This window comes from Cetorhinus maximus, chromosome 9 (assembly GCF_964194155.1).
Source record: "Cetorhinus maximus chromosome 9, sCetMax3.hap1.1, whole genome shotgun sequence".
Lineage (NCBI taxonomy): Eukaryota > Metazoa > Chordata > Chondrichthyes > Lamniformes > Cetorhinidae > Cetorhinus > Cetorhinus maximus.
Window position 1 is genome coordinate 30,455,443 of NC_135887.1, and position 17,865 is coordinate 30,473,307.

At 46.7% G+C, this 17,865-nt stretch overlaps 1 protein-coding gene across 1 annotated transcript in view; it reads right to left on the reverse strand.

Annotated features, from left to right (window-relative positions):
* Nucleotides 1–17,865, reverse strand: part of clip2 (CAP-GLY domain containing linker protein 2) — a 151,508-nt gene that overhangs the window by 65,721 nt on the left and 67,922 nt on the right. The window contains exon 3 of the mRNA XM_078548427.1: nt 17,270–17,817. Coding sequence (XP_078404553.1) covers nt 17,270–17,817 — 548 coding nt within the window. The remainder of the gene's footprint in view (nt 1–17,269; nt 17,818–17,865) is intronic.

Genomic DNA, 17,865 nt, shown 5'->3' on the forward strand with positions numbered 1-17,865 from the left:
TCCTGGCCGGTCTCCAGAGCTCAGCAATGAGGCCCCCTCTGAGGGAGACAATCGCAAGAGAGCTTTACATGGGTTTGATACAGTCGCCAGCATTATTGTAATGCAATGCGAAGCCAGGTTTACAGAGTGCTTGGGGTGGAAGGGAAGGGAATGGGTTCACTAGACCTCCCAAGGACTTTTGTAAAACTGATTTGTAGTTGATTTAAAAAGTTGAGAATGTGGCCGTGTGTGTTTGTACTAGGGTTGCCAACCCTCCAGGATTGGCCTGGAGTCTCCCAAGAATTGAAGGTCAATCCCCAGGACACTGCTGTGTAAAATTCTGAAGAAAAATCATCGCAATATTAAAAAAGTTTTTTTTTTGTCATTTTCTTTGAACATTTCTCCTCACCAGATATAAAAGCATTAAAAATAGGAGGGAAACAGACTATTTGGCTGACAGTCAAGCATCATCCAATTGGGTAATGAGTCTTTTTGCTTTCCAATTGGTGTAGGAAGGCAGTGAGTCACAAGGATGGATGTGTTGGCCGACTAATGGCTGGAGCGTGGGGGAAACATCATGTGATGAAACCTCCAGGAATACATTTAATCACAGTTGGCAACCCTAGTTTGTACTCCAAAAACATAACAAAATGCAATAGTTGGGATGGGATCTCAGAACAGGTCATTGTTTTCTGGAGCTTGTCTAGGTTTTCATTTATCAGATCATCTTCTCAACATAAAGTCTGCTGCATTCCCACTGACTACTGCAGCCCTGCTATAGTCTCCCAGCAGCAAACTGTAATTGCTGAGATGCTCACGTTGGATTACTTCTAATTAACTAAACAAGGAGAGTGAATCGTCAGCAGAGTGCAGGTCAACAGATGTATGCAGAGCTCTCAAGTTCCATCCTTTGATTCAAAAGCCAAATTTAAATAGACTCCTTTTCAAACCATGAAGCTATCACGTAGCCATGGTGATCAAAGGCCGGATTCTCAACAAAGTTACCAAGTTGAATTTTAGCTAATCTTGTCTTTCAGACTCGCCTTCCATCATTGGGCACATTTTCCAATTCTTCACCAAGGTCAGTAGAGGCAGACCTGATGATTAGCCAATTATCAAGTTGTATAGTGGTGGCTGGCAGAAGCCTGTGGCCTAATGTTCTAGAATGTAGTAGCGTCGGAAACTTCAATAATGTGTATGAATTGAATAAGTAAAGAAAGAATGCCTCTGGTAAGGTATGGGTTCTGGGAAGAGTCAGAATTTATTTGTGCTCTTTTAAGCTGTAGGTTCAAAGTCAGTGGTAATGGAGCTGAACATGGAACAGGAACAGCCGGGTTGTAGTTGATAAATTCTCTTGGAGTATTTATGTTGCCACTACCATTTAACTGAAGGAGCATCAGTGTAGAATTGGCACAAGCAATTTGCATAAGGCAAGCATGTACGCAGTCCCACCCTCACCCAATCAGGATCATTTTCCATGAGCCAAAACAAAAGAAGTCAGATGAAGAATATTGAGCCATCGGCGTTTTGCAAATGCCAAATGTAGCATTTCACTTTGTCGATGTTATTGCCAGTTAGAGCTGCTCCTCCATCAGCTACAAGAACTAAAACACTTGTTCCCACTTTGGCAAACTCTGCCTTTTCATTGTTTATTTTTCGACGTCAATGTCCAGGTTGCAAAGGATGAGTTGTGAAGACCACCCAGAGACCTTGGGTGAAGCAGGGCTAGAGGCCGAGAGATAACTGGGGCCAGGCTGCAATATATAAAAATATTGCTTCAAAATAGGGACTGAGTTACATTTCCATCATAGGGGATACATTAGCTTAGTGCTTATGGTACTGGACCAGCAACAGAGAGTTTGTAAATTCAAATCCCACCATGGACAAATTGTAAAATTGAATTGAATGAATCTATTAATTTGGTGGATTAACAGGAAGTGACTACAATGACCACCAGGAAATGAGTGTTGTAAGAACCCAACTGGTTCACTGATCTTTTTCTTCTGCTCTGGCCTAAATGTGACCTCAGTCCCTCATTTTAAGTCAGACGTTGCTGGAGCAGGGTACCTAACAGTTTCTGCCGTTAGTTAGGTTTGCCTCTGTACATTCAGCTCAAAACATTTTTACCATTAAGTTGCAGATAGTGTGAGCAAGGTAAACAGGGTAACGCCAGGTTATTTCCTTAACCAGCCAGATTCAGGATTTGAGAAACAAATACAGGAAGGACTGAGAATGAGGGTGAATTAAAGGTGGAGAATTCAGCATTGAATCAAGTGCAGAATGGGAAATAGAGACAGGGAAAGAAAAGCTGAATTTAAAAGGAAGAAAAACCGAAAGAAAAGTAAGAAAAACGTAAGTTGATGTGGAAAATCTCTCAAAAAATTTAAACCTGAAGGAATAGAGCTCCACAGCTATAATAATTAGTTTGGTGTAAGAGGTTAATTGCAAGTCATTAACTCTAATTAAGCCATTAAAAGGGTACCTGTGTTTTGAATGACAAGACTTAACTGCCTGTGGTGAGTTTAATAGGCAATAAAGGGGGAAATACAGCTCCGAGAACAAATAGGGAAGATTAGGGCCAGATACAGTTTTTGTGAAGCTAACAGTGGAGCGTGGAACTGGGACAGAAACTTTTGGCCAATCACATATGGCAGCTGATCTGCTCTACTCCTTACGATGATTATCTATTTACCTATAAGTAGTGACCGGCGCCATTAACCTTGCTGTTATGTTCACAGCAATTTCTGGCCCTGTGACTTTTTTTTATATATTCGTTCACGGGATGTGGGCTTCGCTGGCTGGGCCAGCACTTATTGCCCATCCCTAATTGCCCTTGAGAAGGTGGTGGTGAGCTGCCTCCTTGAACCGCTGCAGTCCCTGTGGTATAGGGTACACCCACAGTGCTGTTAGGGAGGGAGTTCCAGGATTTTGATCCAGCGACAGTGAAGGAACAGCGATATATTTCCACATTAGGATGGCGTGTGGCTTGGAGGGGAACTTCCAGGTGTTCCCATGTGTCTGCTGCCCTCGTCCTTGATTGAAACAATATCCTCAGAGCAATAGGCAGTAAATACCCAGCGTGCCATGGTAGCCCACATTGCAAGAACAAATTTTTAAAAACAAACTTATGTCCACACTTGTAATGGAAACTGCTGACATAAATGTTTCACACTGTAATTACACCCTCCCACCAGTGACAGTACTGCAGCATGTCTACAGGGATGGAAGCAGAGGGTATTATAATGTAATAAAAACAAAAAACTACTGCGGATGCTGGAAATCCAAAACAAATATCTAATGTGCCAAAACAAAACCAGAATTACCTGGAAAAACTCAGCAGGTCTGGCAGCATCGGTGCAGAAGAAAAGAGTCGACGTTTCGAGTCCTCACGACCCTTCAACAGAACTGAGTATAGTTAGGAGAGGGGTGAAATATAAGCTGGTTTAAGGTGGGCGGGGGGGAGAGAGAAGTTGAGGGAGGGGCTGCCAGACCTGCTGAGTTTTTCCAGGTAATTCTGTTTTTGTTTTGGATTTCCAGCATCCGCAGTAGTTTTTTGTTTTTATCTAATGTGCCAAGTTTACCTCGGAAGTTTGACAGGAAGACATGCATATGCAAATTTGTATCTTAAAGCAACAGGCTAGATTACAAATAAAAGAATAATGCATAATTCGTTTCGTACATGAATTGACAATTTGTAAAACAACAATTCCTTCACCTTACTGCGAGCTAAGCCATGGAGATCAGTTAAGGTAACAATTCATCCTATCTGCATGGGATTCAATCTGACTGGAACTACTTAGCAGCCAAATATTGACAGAAAGATAAATCCACCAGCCGTGCTTTTGCACTCAACATCAAACAGCACTGGCAGTAATCTCGAAATCCTCGCTGTCCCGCTCCCTCTATTAATGATGGACTGAACAGAACTCCTTCTGTCCCTCACACCAAAGGCAATGATTGAACTAACCCATTTATTCATTCCCCTTCCTATGAATGATCGAATCAGATGACCCCAACTGCCATTTACAGCAAGCACACAGGGCCAAATAAAAATACAATAAAATAAAGTTTTAACACAGCTAGATCAAAGTGAATAATGAAGGCTGTTAAAAGTTCTGGGATGGTACTGAGTATGCTTCTTTTTAAAAAAAAACCTCATCAAAAAAGACTTGCATGTATCTAGCGTCCTTCAGGACATCGGTATCCCAAAGCTCTTTACCATCAATGGAATAGTTTTGAAGTACAATCACTGGTATAATGTAGACAGCCGATTAGCATACAGCAGGCTCCCATACACAGGAGTGTGATAATGACCAGATAATCTCTTTCTGTGATGTTGGTTGAGAGAAAAGTATTGGCCAGTAAACCAGGGAGAATCACATCCCCCCCACCCAACCCATCCCCTCCTCTTATTAAACCAAGGTTGCTCTTGTCTTGAGCATCCCATCCCAAAGACAGTATCGCTGACCGTGCAGCACTCTCTCAGTCCTGAGCTGAAGTGTCTGTCTAGGTTGTGTGTTCGGGTCTCTGGGGAGGGGCTTTAATCTCGGTTGAGAGTGCTGCCACTGAGCCATTGCTGACACTGCCCCAGATTGCTTAGTGAGCATTGGAAGTATGCAAAAGTACCAGAAAATCTTAAAATGCACAATTTGATGATGTTTTCAGCTGGAAATCTAAATCTTGAGGGTATGGGGATGGGAAAAGGGCTCACAAAGCAGCAGCACAGCCACAGCTCTGTTGAGCTGTTTTGAGATTCTACTTTCATAGGTTCATTGAGGAAACAGAGGGCAACACTTGCCTTATTACACAGGCTGATGCAGGCTGTTCAGAGTTGGTTCGCTGATTCATAAAGAGCACGTAAAGGAAGTCTAAGCTCATTAAGGGCATGAAAAGTTGCTGAGCCTGCAGATATCACATTAGTTAGGAGTTTTTTAGTGCCCCCACAGGATTGCATAACTTTACTCGATGCACTTTCTGGAAGGTTCTGAAGTGTTAGTGTGCACCAAAAGTAGCTGAGTGACCAATCATTCCTGCAAAGGAAAAATAACGCTTAACTAATGAAATAGCTACTTATAAAACTGTCATTAGTATTCTGTGGATCAATTCAGCCTTGCATTATGCAATTTCTGGGAGAAATGAGGAGGCAGCGGAGATAGTGTAAGGCACAAGTGTACCAAAGACCTGCAGACCATAAATCAGTGATGTGAGAACAAGAAGTTCTGCTCTGTATGGTACAAAGGGGTAGCCCAATAATAACCAGAGGGTTAAGCAGGCATGAGAAGCCATTGTTCCCAGCTGCTACCAGAGTCACATACCCACATAAACTCATACGATATCCAGGAAAAGATAACAGAATTGAAATAAATATGCCACATATGGAGGCAGCACCTGGTGCATTTATTGGAATTCATTAATCCAGTAACATGATGTAAATCATGGGCAATAATGAAGATGTTTGAGAGCTAGTAGAACAGGCCAAAAATAAGAGCAAAAATTGAAGAGAAATTATCTCTAACTTGGGCTGTCGAACCTACTACAGATAAGATAAAAGAAAGACTTGCATTTATATAGTGCCTTTCATGACCACCAGATGTCCTAAGGCACTTTACAGCCAATGAAGTACTTTTGAAGTATAGGCCAAAATTTTCCATTTGGTGGGTGGGCAGACGGAACAGGAGTGGACCTGGACCCGATTGGTGCCTGCGATCGGGGCCGCACCGCCATTTTGCGCGGGCGGGCCAATTAAGGCCCACCCAGCGCATTTCCGACTCCCGTGAATAGTGGGAGTGTGCAGGCTGCGGCAGGCGTGCACAGACCACCAGGTCCAATGGCGACCTGGCAGTCTGTTTAAAAGAAGGCCTGGCAGCCTCCTGTAGGCTGCTCACAGTGGCCACGTCGAGATCCAACCGCAGGGGGTCTGCTGAGCGTGGCAGTCTGGAGGGAACAGCAGAGGAGCAGGGCAGGCTGCAGGGTGTGGGCCAGGAGCAGAGCAGGCTGCAGGGTAGGCCAGCTGGGAGCCAATGTGCTGACTGCCTTGCTGCCCTCCTCGAGGTCCCCCAGAATGGGAGGGGGAGGCCCCCCCACATGACCAAACGTGCCTGGGAGGAGGTGGCGGAGGTGGTGAGCTCCCGCGACGTGGTGCGGCGCACCTGGATCCAGTGCTGTAAGTGCTTCAATGATTTGTTGCGCTCGGGAAGGGTGAGTACCATGTTGGCATTGGGCATTTAACTCAGCAGGGAGCTTTAGCCTTTGAGCCCCACCCCCCCAACCCCGCCTCCCCAAGTCTTACTGTCGTGGCCGCATTGAATCATGTTGGGCATTTCTCATACACTGGATGGGCAAGCAGATAGTGCCTATGCTTACATCAGCCTGAGTGGTTCATGAGGAGATGATTTTTCCCCCCGCACCATGTGTTGCTCTTAGTTGTACCTGAGTAGTCTTGGGGCAACCTGCAGGAGACGCAGCTAGGCGCATACTCAGAACTCCAACTCATGTCCTATTCACGGTGATGAGATTGTGGAAGGGGAGCTTCAAGGTCTCGTGGCCAAGAGCCATCTGCTGTCCTCGACGCTGCACGTAGTTGTGCCTCCTTGCTATGGGAGCTAAGACCGTGTATTTCCAAAAATGATGGATGCAGAATGTGTCCAAGGTGGCTGTGGGGGGGTGGGGGGAGTTGGGAGCAGGCATACTATCTTTTTGTGACTGATCAACAGTAGCGTGCAGAGGAGGCACTGGAGGCCTCACTGTGGTTGGGGTGAGGCGTGCGTGTGCAGAGTCCATGTGCGACTAGCCCCAATGAATTGTCTTCTCTGTTTTTCAGAAGAAGAATGCTCACAATGCCTGTGAGCGTTCACAGTCTGGAGGCAGCCAGGCCCAGCTGATGATTTTAAGCCAATTCAAGCAGGAGGCCCTGAAGCTTGAGAGGCGCCATGCGCTCAGGTCCACAGGTGTCGGTGAGGCTGGGGTGGAACGGCCAGGTATTTGAGGTCCACAGTGACATCCGCTCTGTCTTCCCACCATCCATAGCACTGGTAATTGTTTGAATTGTTATTGTTGCAACATTGCTCATTCACATACTGATAGAGTCAGACGTGTGGGTCATGGACAAAGGTCCCTCGGCCATTAGAAGATGCGTGCGTCAAGCACCTTCATAAGTCACCTTATCCCATTTCCAACCACTATCCCCATGGCCTTGTATGCCATGGCATCGCCACTGCACATCCAAATACTTATTACATGTTAGGAGGGTTTCTGCGTCCACCACCCTTTCAGGCAGCGCGTCCCACACTACTGTGTGCAAAAGTTCCTCATCACCTCACCCGTCAACCTCATGCCCCTTATCTTAAATAAATGCCACCAGGTTACTCATCCCTCCGCCAAGGGGAAAAGTTCCTTTCTGTTGACCCTATCTATGCCCCCCATAATGTTATAAAGCTCAATAATGTCACCCCTCAATCTCCTCTGCTCCAGGGGAAATAACCCCAGTCTATGCTATGTCTCATCATCAGTCATATTCTCCAGCCCAGCCAGCATCCTGGTCAACGACCTCTGCACTCTCTCCACTCCAATCACATCCCTCCTGTGAAGCACATTTCACAACTGCACACAGAACTATAGCTGTGGCCTAGGCATCGTTTTCTGCACTTGCAACATGACCTCCCTGTTCCTATATTCTATTCCTCGGCTAATAAAGGCAAGTATGGCATTTACCTTCTTAAACGCCTTGGGCAGAATTTTTCCCCTGTTGGGGAGGGGGTGGGGGGGGGTACAGGAGCGGGCGCGTGGGCAGGCCAATTAAGGCCCACCCACCATGACGTCCGCAAGGAAGTGCTATGCGCTCCCTGTGTGGGCAGAGGGGATTCCCTAAACCGAGAGTGCGCTCTTTCGCACATGCGCATGAAAGAGCGCACTCATCTCCCTGAGGCTAAGTGCTGCCTCAGGGAGATCGGCTCCACAATAAAAAAATCTTAAAAACAGAAAAAATAAATTTCCCTGACATGTCCCCTCATGTGACACTGTCACATGAGTTGAGACATGTCCATCACTTTTAAATACACTCTTATAAAATTTTTTAAAAACCTACGTGAAACCTCATCCCGCCCGTGGATGAGGCTTCATGCTTTTTCTTAAGCCCGCCAGGGCTCCCGGCCTTCCCACCAACCTTAAGGTTGGATGGACAGGTCCACTAATTACTTTAATTACTTTGTCAATGGCCTCAATTGGCCATTGACGGGTCGGCGGACACACAGCTGATTCAGCTGAGCCCTCGCTGACCTGAAAACTGAAATGAGGCGGGGTGAGGTCGCGACTTCTGCCCAACATCATCCCGCATCATTTTACGTGTCGGCAAGTGGGCCCCGTCCCCCAACCTGTCCCGCTACCTTAACAGGCCTGTCGACATGCCCAGCAAGTCCCTCTGATCCTCCTTACTTTCCACAGTCCTACCATTCCTCATGTAATCCCGTACCTTGTTTCTCCTGCTCAAGTGCATCATGTCACATTTATCCACATAACATTCCATTTGGCATTCCTTAGGCCATCTGACCAGCCCATCTGTATCCGCCTGTAATGTTAGGGACTCCTCCTGACTATTTGCCACCCCACCAATATTTGTCTCCATAGGTTCTGGAAGGTTGAGCGCATAATGAGCCAGGGAGAAAGGGATGAAGTGTGTCACTGTGTGCACGCTAACTGTTCCACTGTCCTTGTTGTTAAATACAGCATCATCAGAGCTTGTCCACCAGGAGCAATTGCAGATGCCCCCTCTCACACCTGAAGGCCCTCAACCGTCACCTGCATCACACAATTTCAGCGAGGCAGGCACCAGCGCAGATACTTGCACATCGGTGGGCATTGCAACATCGGCTGGTATCCCGGGCACAGTGGAGAGGGAACTTCACAATCGCTGGAGGAGCTGGCAGAGACAGAGAGTGCCGATGGTGCCAGCAGCCGGAGGACTGCAGGGGACCAGGCATGTGCTGAGTCGGGGCGTGATGATGTGCCTCTGGAGTCATCCACCACGCAGCAGCTGCAGGAAATGCGGCCGGGTGTGCGGGAGCATCTGGGAGTGTTGCGTAAGACTATGCTTCGCTTGGTGTCCATGGTGGAGGAGTCCACGCGGAGCATCAGTGATGCAATGAGCCTCATGGCAGAGCATCATGCTTCCTCCATGGAGAGAGTGGTGACTCTCATGGAGAGGGGCTTCCAGGAGAACAAGCAGCTCCTCGGACCTGCAAGCCCTCACAGCACCAGTGGCCACAGCTGGTCATTGCCAATGTGGGAGATGGCGTGGGCTTCAAGCTTCCCAGCTCGTTGCCCATCCATCCACGGTGAGCAGGGAGGTCTGGGGCGACCACACATTGGCAGAGCAGCTGCCTGTCGTATCCGCGGGCTCCTCTCACATCGCTCCGGATGAGGGCAACAGCTGCTCCGCCCCTCTCCCAGTGACCGCTTCATCGGGTGAGGCTGCGACAATTGGGGAAATGCCAGCTGTGGACCTGGCAGGTCCCTCCTAGGCAGGGCCAGCACAGGCTCCACAGGCCAGAGGACAGCTGCCAAGGCCATTGAGGTCAACAGGACAGCAGAGTCAGCAGGCTGTCTCAGATGCCACTCCAAGCGATGGGGCGGCACCAAGACGTAGCACCCGTAAACGTAAGCATAAGGCACCTTAGGCACACTACAGGTTTCTCACTGGCGCTTTTGTGTTGGCCCTAGATTAGGGAATTATTATTTGTTTATGCTTGAAAAACGTTTTGCTTTCATTTTGTGTGATCTTATGATGGTGAAAATTAAAGCCAGATATGTTACCATGGCTGAGGGTGGTTCCTTTGTTTTGTATTTGTATGTTTTACATACATGTCATGAGTGTTTGAGTGGACATTGAGGGTTATGTCCAAAGCACTTAGTTGCAGCTGATGAAGTGGCAGATGTAGCACTTATGTGCCGACTATGGGAGCACCAGGCAAAGCTGGTCCTCCTGATCCGTTTGTGTGGAGCTAGCTGAAGGTTCATAGGATTAAAGTGCTCCGGGTGTCCCTGCCTCCTTGATGTAGTCCCGGGTCAGCGTTTAGCCCCTCATCATTCCCCTGTGCTTCCTCATCCTCAGGATCAGTGCTGGACTCATTGTGTGCAGCGGCATCCACTGCGTCAACGTCTTCAGCGTCCACTGCATCCCCCCTTTCCAGCGCAAGATTGTGGAGAGCGCAGCATGCAACCACTATCACCGAGACACGATCTGGGGGGTACTGGAGTGCGCCCCCTGAGCAGTCCAGGCATTGGAAGCGCATCTCGAGAAGACCGATGGCTCTCTCCACCACAGCCCTTGTGGTGCCGTGGCTCCTATTGTACCGCTGCTCAGCTTCTGTTCTTGGATGGCGGAGAGGCGTCATGAGCCACATTCTGAGGGGATGGCCCTTGTCACCCACCAGCCAACCATCCAGCCGAGCCAGAGCACCGAAGAGCCCTGGCACCTGGGAGTGTCTGAGGATGTAGGCGTCGATGGTGCTGCCTGGGTGCCTTGCACAGACTTGTAGAGTCAGCATCCTGTGATCACACACTATCTGCACGTTCATGGAGTGGAAGCCCTTCCTGTTGACAAAGGCACCGGGCTCACCTGCTGGCGCCTTGATGGCCACATGTGTGCAGTCTATAGCACCCTGGACACGGGGGAACCCAGCAATGGCCGCGAAGCCTTTGGCTCGCTCTGTCTGACATGCCTGGTCGCAGCGGAAGTGGATGAAGATCAATGCACGTCTGAACAGAGCGTCTGTGACCTGTTTGACACAAATGTGCACAGCTGATTGGGAGACACCGCAAAGGTCACCCACCGAACCCTGGAAGGAGCCAGAGGCATAGAAGTTGAGGGCAACTGTGACCTTCAGAGCCGCTGGCTTGGGGTGTCCACCCACACAGTTAGGAGAGATCTCAGGGCCAATCATCTGACAGATGTAGTTGACTGTCTCCCTTGACAGACGGAGCCTCCCTCCGCACTGCACCTCAGTCATATTGAGGTAGCTGCTTCGCCGCCTGTATATCCTGGAAGCAGGATAGTGGCATCTTCTGCGGCCCCTTCCACCTTGGACTACTTCTTGGCCCTGTGCCCCTTGTGCCTGCGCCTGTACTCCCAAAGGTGGCTCCCCTGGAGGCTGTTTGTCCACTCCTGGCCTCCTCCTCATTCTATCCCTCCCTTCCTCCTCAGGGGAGCTGCTTCCAGTGAACATGTCAGAACCCATACCCAGGCTAAAGGGAGGCCTCTGGAAAGCTGCAGGCCCAATAAAGATTACTAGCTGCAGAGTGCTGAGCTGAAGGTTCAAAGTACAGAGAAAGCTGCTGGAATTCATTCTGAACTGCTACAGATCACACAGGCAAGTTTAAAAACCTTTCTGCAATAAATACTCACAGACCAGATTGACAACCCCACTGAGCCCTCTTATCCTGCTCGTGGATGAGTTTGATTGAAAAGTCTCTTACCTGCCTGCCTGTTCAGTGCTGGGGCCTCAACTTTTTACAATTTATATAAATGACCTGGATGAAGGGACCGAAGGTATGGTTGCTAAATTCGCTGATGACACAAAGATAGGTAAGAAAGTAAATTGTGAAGAGGACATAAGGAAGCTACAAAGGGATATAGCTGAAGATCGCACAGGCGCCTGAAAATCGGCATCGATTGCTGATTTAAGTGCCTTAACTAGCCTGTTAATTAATGGTGGACACACGTTGAACTTCATCACGCGCCTTCCCAGCGAAATATCGCGATGGCGCCCGGTGAAGTCAGGACGCTCGCCCGACGTCACCGCACGTCATTTTACGCGCTGACATCCGGGGCCCACCCCCACGCACGTCAAGCAGAGAATTCTGCCCATGGTCACTGTTGTAATGTAGGAAATGTGGCTGCCAATTTGTGCACTGCAAACTCTCCCAAGCAGCAATGTGAGAATGGTTTCTAATAAGTTACGTAAAAGGCCCCAAAGCTGTGCTGCAGCCTAAAACATGCAGTGTTGAATAATTTGTTTATTCAATACAGAGTTTTCTTCTTTCAGAAAGACAAGTAGGTATCAATGTAGAAACATGGAGAGACTCAGTAGGAAAAGCTTCAAACACTAAGTTACAATGGAACTCACCAGATAGGAAGCCGTATACAATAATGACAGGGTGTGGTAGTATGATCATACTAGACTTGCAACCCAGAGATCACAAGTTCAAGTCTTACTATGATAAATTATGTTCAACACATGGCAAAAGTGTGGCTAGGACCAGAAACAAATTGTTAAAACTGATGTCCTTCAGGACTGACTCTTCACATTCTCTGAAGTAAGTAATTGTTGAATCATCATTAGGCCTACAGTACCGAGATGACAGCCCCTCACCGTGTAACAGTAACTAGGGGCCCATAATAAATGCAGTCATCATTGCAAACATCCTCAGGGATTTTTTTTTTAAATGGTGACACAGAAGCTGAAGAGACGAACGTGCTCCTGATGTGTACAATTGAAACTGGCCAGGTCCTGCACCCAGGGAATCAATGTCAGACAGGCACAGGTCAGAGGTAAGTAGGGTGGAAACCCACTGCCTCAAATCCCCAACAACCTTCAGCTGCCCAGGATTTCCTAGGACTTCCCAATGTATGTAGCTGGAGCTGAACCTGTAGCTGCCATAGCCCCAGAAATCTCCCGATATGTAGGCAGGATGGAGAGTTCCTGGTCTCCAGCCTCACTGATCTGATAGTTGGACACTTCAGTATTTAATACAATGATCCGGTACTAAATGCTGATTTTTACTCTCTAATTAATTCACAATATTCTACCCCTAAGCTAACTCTCACCTACTCAGAATCCTGCACTCCCATTGTTTCCAAATCACTGGCTTCCTGTATTCCAGGATTTTTATTCCAATTTTTTTTTTTTACATTCAACTTCAGATTCCTCCCTCCTTGCAATCTCCCTCAGCCTTCTGGGTGCATGTACCCTCTGCTCCTCAAACAGCCCCCCAGTCCCTCCATTCCACCACTGATGACACCTCAGTCAGGCACTATACTACTGTCCTATACACATACAAAGATACAAATTACGAGGAGTAGTAAGTCGCTCGGCCCTCGAGCCTGCTCCACCATTCAATAAGATCATGGTTGATCTGATTGGAACCTCAACCCCACATTCCCATCTACCCCCGATAGCCTTTCACCTTCTTGCTTATCAAGAATCTATCTATCCCTGCTTTAAAAATATTCAGAGACTGCTTCTGCTGCCTATTGAGGAAGAGAGTTCGAAAGGCTCACCACGCTCTGAGAACAAGTTTCTCCTCATCCATGTCTTAAATGGGCAACCCCTTATTTTTGAAGATTGACATCTATTTCTAGATTGTCCCACAAGAGGAAACATCCTCTCCACATCCACCCTGTCAAGACCCCTCAGGATCTTATATGTTTCCGTCAAGTCACCTCTCACTCTTCTAAACTCCAGTGGATACAAGCCTAGCCTGTCCAACCTTTCCTCATAAGACAACCCATCCATTCCAGGTATTAGTCTGGTAAATCTTCTCTGAATTGCTTCCAATGCACTTACATCCTTCCTTAAATAAGGAGACCAATAATGTACACAATACTCCAGGTGTGATCTCACCAATGTCGTGTATAACTGAAGCATAACCTCCCTACTTTTGTATTCAATTCCCCTCGCAATAAACAATAACATTCTATTAGTTTTCCTAATTACCCATTGTAGCTTCTTGCGATTCATGCATTAGAACACCCTGATCCCTCTGAATCTCAGAGCTCTGCAATCTCTCACCATTTAGATATTATTTTTTATTCTTCCTGCCAAAATGGACAATTTCACATTTTACCACATTATACTCCATTTGCCAGATCTTTGCCTACTCACTTAACCCATCTATATCCCTTTGTAGCTTCCTTATGTCCTCTTCACAATTTACTTTCTTACCTATCTTTGTGTCATCAGCGAATTTAGCAACCATACCTTCGGTCCCTTCATCCAAGTTATTTATATAAATTGTAAAAAGTTGAGGCCCCAGCAATGATTCCTGTGGCACACCATTCATTACATCCTGCCAACCAGAAAATGACCCATTTATGCCTATTCTGTTTCCTGTTAGCCAGCCAATCTTCTATACATGCCAATATGTTACCCCAACACCATGAGCTTTTATTTTCCACAATAACCTTTGATGTGGCACCTTATCAAATGTTTTCTGGAAAGCTAAGTACAGTGCATCCACCGGTTCCCCTTTATCCACAGGACATGTTACTTCTTCAAGGAACTCCAATTAATTGGTTAAACATGATTTTCCTTTCACAAAACCATGCTGACTCTGCCTGATTACCTTGAATTTTTTTAAGTCCCCTGCAATAATGTCTATAATAATAGCTTCTAACATTTTCCCTATGACAGATGTTAAGCTAACTGGCCTGTAGCTTCCTGCTTTCTGTCTCCCTCTCTTTTTGAACAAAGGATCAACATTCACTATTTTCCAATCTAATGGAATCTTCCCTGAATCTAGGGAATTTTGGAAAATTAAAACCAACGCATCAACTATCTCACTAGCCACTTCTTTAAAGACCCTAGGATGAAATCTATCAGGACCTAATTCTTGTCAGCCCGCAGCTCAAACAATTTGCTCAATACCAATTCCCTGGTGATTGTAATTTTCTTGAGTTCCTCCCACCATTCCAATTCCTGATTTACAGCTATTTCTGGGATGTCACTTGTATCCTCTATAATGAAGACTGATGCAAAATACCTGTTCAATTCATCTGCCATCTCCTTATTTTCCGTTATTAATTCCCCAGACTCACTTTTTGTAGGACCAACAATCGCGCTGTTAACTCTTTTCTTTTTAAAATATCTATAGAAACTCTTACTGCCTGTTTTTATATTTCTAGTTAGCTTTCTCTCATACTCTAATTTTTCCCTCCTTAGTAATCTTTTGGTCATTGTTTGCTGTTTTTTATATTCTGTCCAATCTTCTGACCTGCCAACCATCTTTACATAATTATATGCTTTTTCTTTAAATTTGACACTATCTTTAACTTTCTTAGTCAGCCACAGGTGGTGGGTCCTCCCCTTGGAATTTTTCTCTCTCGTTGGAACATATCTATTCTGTGTATTCTGAAGTATCCCCTTAGCTGTCTGTCACTACATCTCTACTGACCTATCCCTTAACCTAATTTGCCTTTTCACCTTCACTAGCTCTGCTTTCATGCCTTCATAATTGCCCTTATTTAAGTTTAAAATACTAGTCTTGGACCCACTCTTTTCTCTCTCAAACTGAATGTAAAATTTAATCATGTTATGATCGTTGCTACCTAGGGGCACCTTCCCTATGAGGTAGGTGTCAGCTGTGGCTCAGTTCATAGCACCCTCGCCTTTGAATCAGAGGGTTGTGGGTTCATGTCCCACTCCCGGAAAACCAAGAACTGTGATTGTACTCGAAAGAAGTTGCAATCTGTGACTGTTGGTAACTCGAAAGAGTTTCCCTATGAGGTAATTCATTAATCCTATCTCGTTGCACAATACCAGCTCTGGAGTAGCCTGCTCTCTGGTTGGTGCCAGAACATGCTGTTCTAAGAAATTATCCTCAAAACATTCTATGAATTCCTCATCTAGGCTACCTTTGCCCACCTGATTTTTCTAGTCTATATGTAAATCAAAATCCCTCATGATTATCACTGTACCTTTCTGACAAGCTCCTATTATTTCTTCATTCATACTCCGTCCTACCGTGTGGTTACTGTTAAGAAGCCTGAGCATCACTCCCACAAGTTCTATCATTTCTCATCTCTACCCAAACCGCCTCTGAAATTTCCTTCCTAGTGCCCTCTGCATTGTCATCTATCTTCCTGCTTTTAAAAGAAACTAAACCTTTAGGTTGCAGCCTAATTATCTCAGTTACCTTTCTCCCTCCTGCTCGGCATCAATTGCTGTTCCTCCTTAATGTGAAGAGCTTTGCTGCACAGGAGGAGCACTATAAAAAAAATGCAAGGTGCTGTTGAGGGCATGAGAAGACTTTGAAAAATAAAATTTGTTTGACATGGAAAGTGCTCCAATCTGGGCTCTAGAAAAACAGAGCTGATGGCCACTTAACAAGGCCACTAATGCAATTAACCCCATTAGCAGATGATTTGCCAGGGAACAAGGTTTTAAATAAATCACAATAGATAAGCCCTGAAGCCAACAAATGTAATCAGAAACAAGTTGGAGATTTACTGCTGGTGGTACGAAGAGTAAATGAAATAGGAACAATGGTATCTGTGTACTCTGGCAGCGCCAGAGAGATCTGCTCACAAGACATGATAATTACTGATCAGAAAGGCCATGTTGCTGAAGGAGTCTTGGTGAGTTCCTGCAGTGCATCTTGTAGATGGTACACACTGCTGCCACTGTGTGTCAGTGGTGGAGGGAGTGAATGTTTGTGGATGTGGTGCCAATCAAGCGGGCTACTTTGTCCTGGACGGTGTCAAGCTTCTTGAACGTTGTTGGAGCTGCAATCATCCAGGCAAGTGGAAAGTATCCCATCACACTCCTGACTCGTGCCTTGTTGATTGTGGACAGGCTTAGGGGAGTCCGGAGGTGAGTTAGTCACCACAGGATTCCTAGCCTCTGTCATGGGGAAAGGGCTGCAGGGGGTTCAGAAGTTGGGCAGGGGGTGGGTCTCAGTGACCCACCCCACCCCCCCAAGCTTCTCGATGTCCAGTCCCCCGATCAGACACCGAATGCCTTTGATTGAGGGATCCTCCCCTCAAACCCCGGAGGTGACAAGCTGCCCGCAGGGTAGCAGCTGTTGTGTACACTGCACGGTGACAATAATGAGGCCCTTAAGTGGTCTTCAATTGGTCACTTAAGTGTCTCAATTGGTGGTAGGAAGGGCAAGTCAACCATGGGCCTTCTCACCCAGAACTTAATTTGGAGGGGAGGTGGAAAGGTGCCAGGGTTCAAGACCATCACCACCAGGCCTAAGTTCATGCCCTTCCTGCCTCCAAGCTCGTCACCAGTGAGGGCACAAGATTCGGCACTAGTGTTCCCTGGAAGTTAGAAGTTTAGGGGATGACTTGATTGAAGTTTCCGAGATAATAAGGGGAACAGATAGAGTAGACAGGGAGAAACTATTTTCGCTGGTTGGATGGTTGGCTTGCCCATATCTCCACATTGCACTGTTAATTCCAATCAGGCTGAAGTTGGTCCTGGTTGCCAAAGCTGTGATCAACAATTTAGACAATCTAGTGCTGTTGAATCTAACAGATAATGTCCTCTTAGGATCAGGAATGAAAATAATTTACCAGAACTCGATCCCCACATCTCAAGTCTTTGTCCCCTTTCTTCACAGATCCGCTGTCAGACAGGTTTGATCCTGACTCATTCCCAGTCTTCATGGAACTGTTTAAAATGCTTTCCCTCAAAGGAATTGTGCAGTTGATGCGTTGAGTTGAGAGTGGCGGAGTGGCAGTGCCATAATGTGAGGATGGGACAGGAAACGTTACTGAGTCTCCGGAATGGGCATCACTTCCAGCACCATCACCCGAGGGCTGAAGTGCCAACTTTGAGGGTCTGGTAAAAATGCCTTGTAAAGCTCCGCATTCGAAGTACCGCACGCCCCCGACCGATCCATCGTTTTTGCCCACAGGTTCATCGAGGACAACTCCTGCCCACTTGCCAGGGGCGAACTGTGTTTCACCAAGGAATTGTATGATGCCAGGCTTCACTCCATTCACCCAGATACGATCCCCAATGGCAAAATCCCCAATGCAGTCATCTCCCACCTCGGCGCTCTTTGATGCCAATTTGTCACCAGACGTGGGGACTGAAGCTTGTTTGTGCAACGGGGAACCTAAAAACCAGGAGAAAAAAAGAGCTGATCAGTTTGAGGGACAAGTCA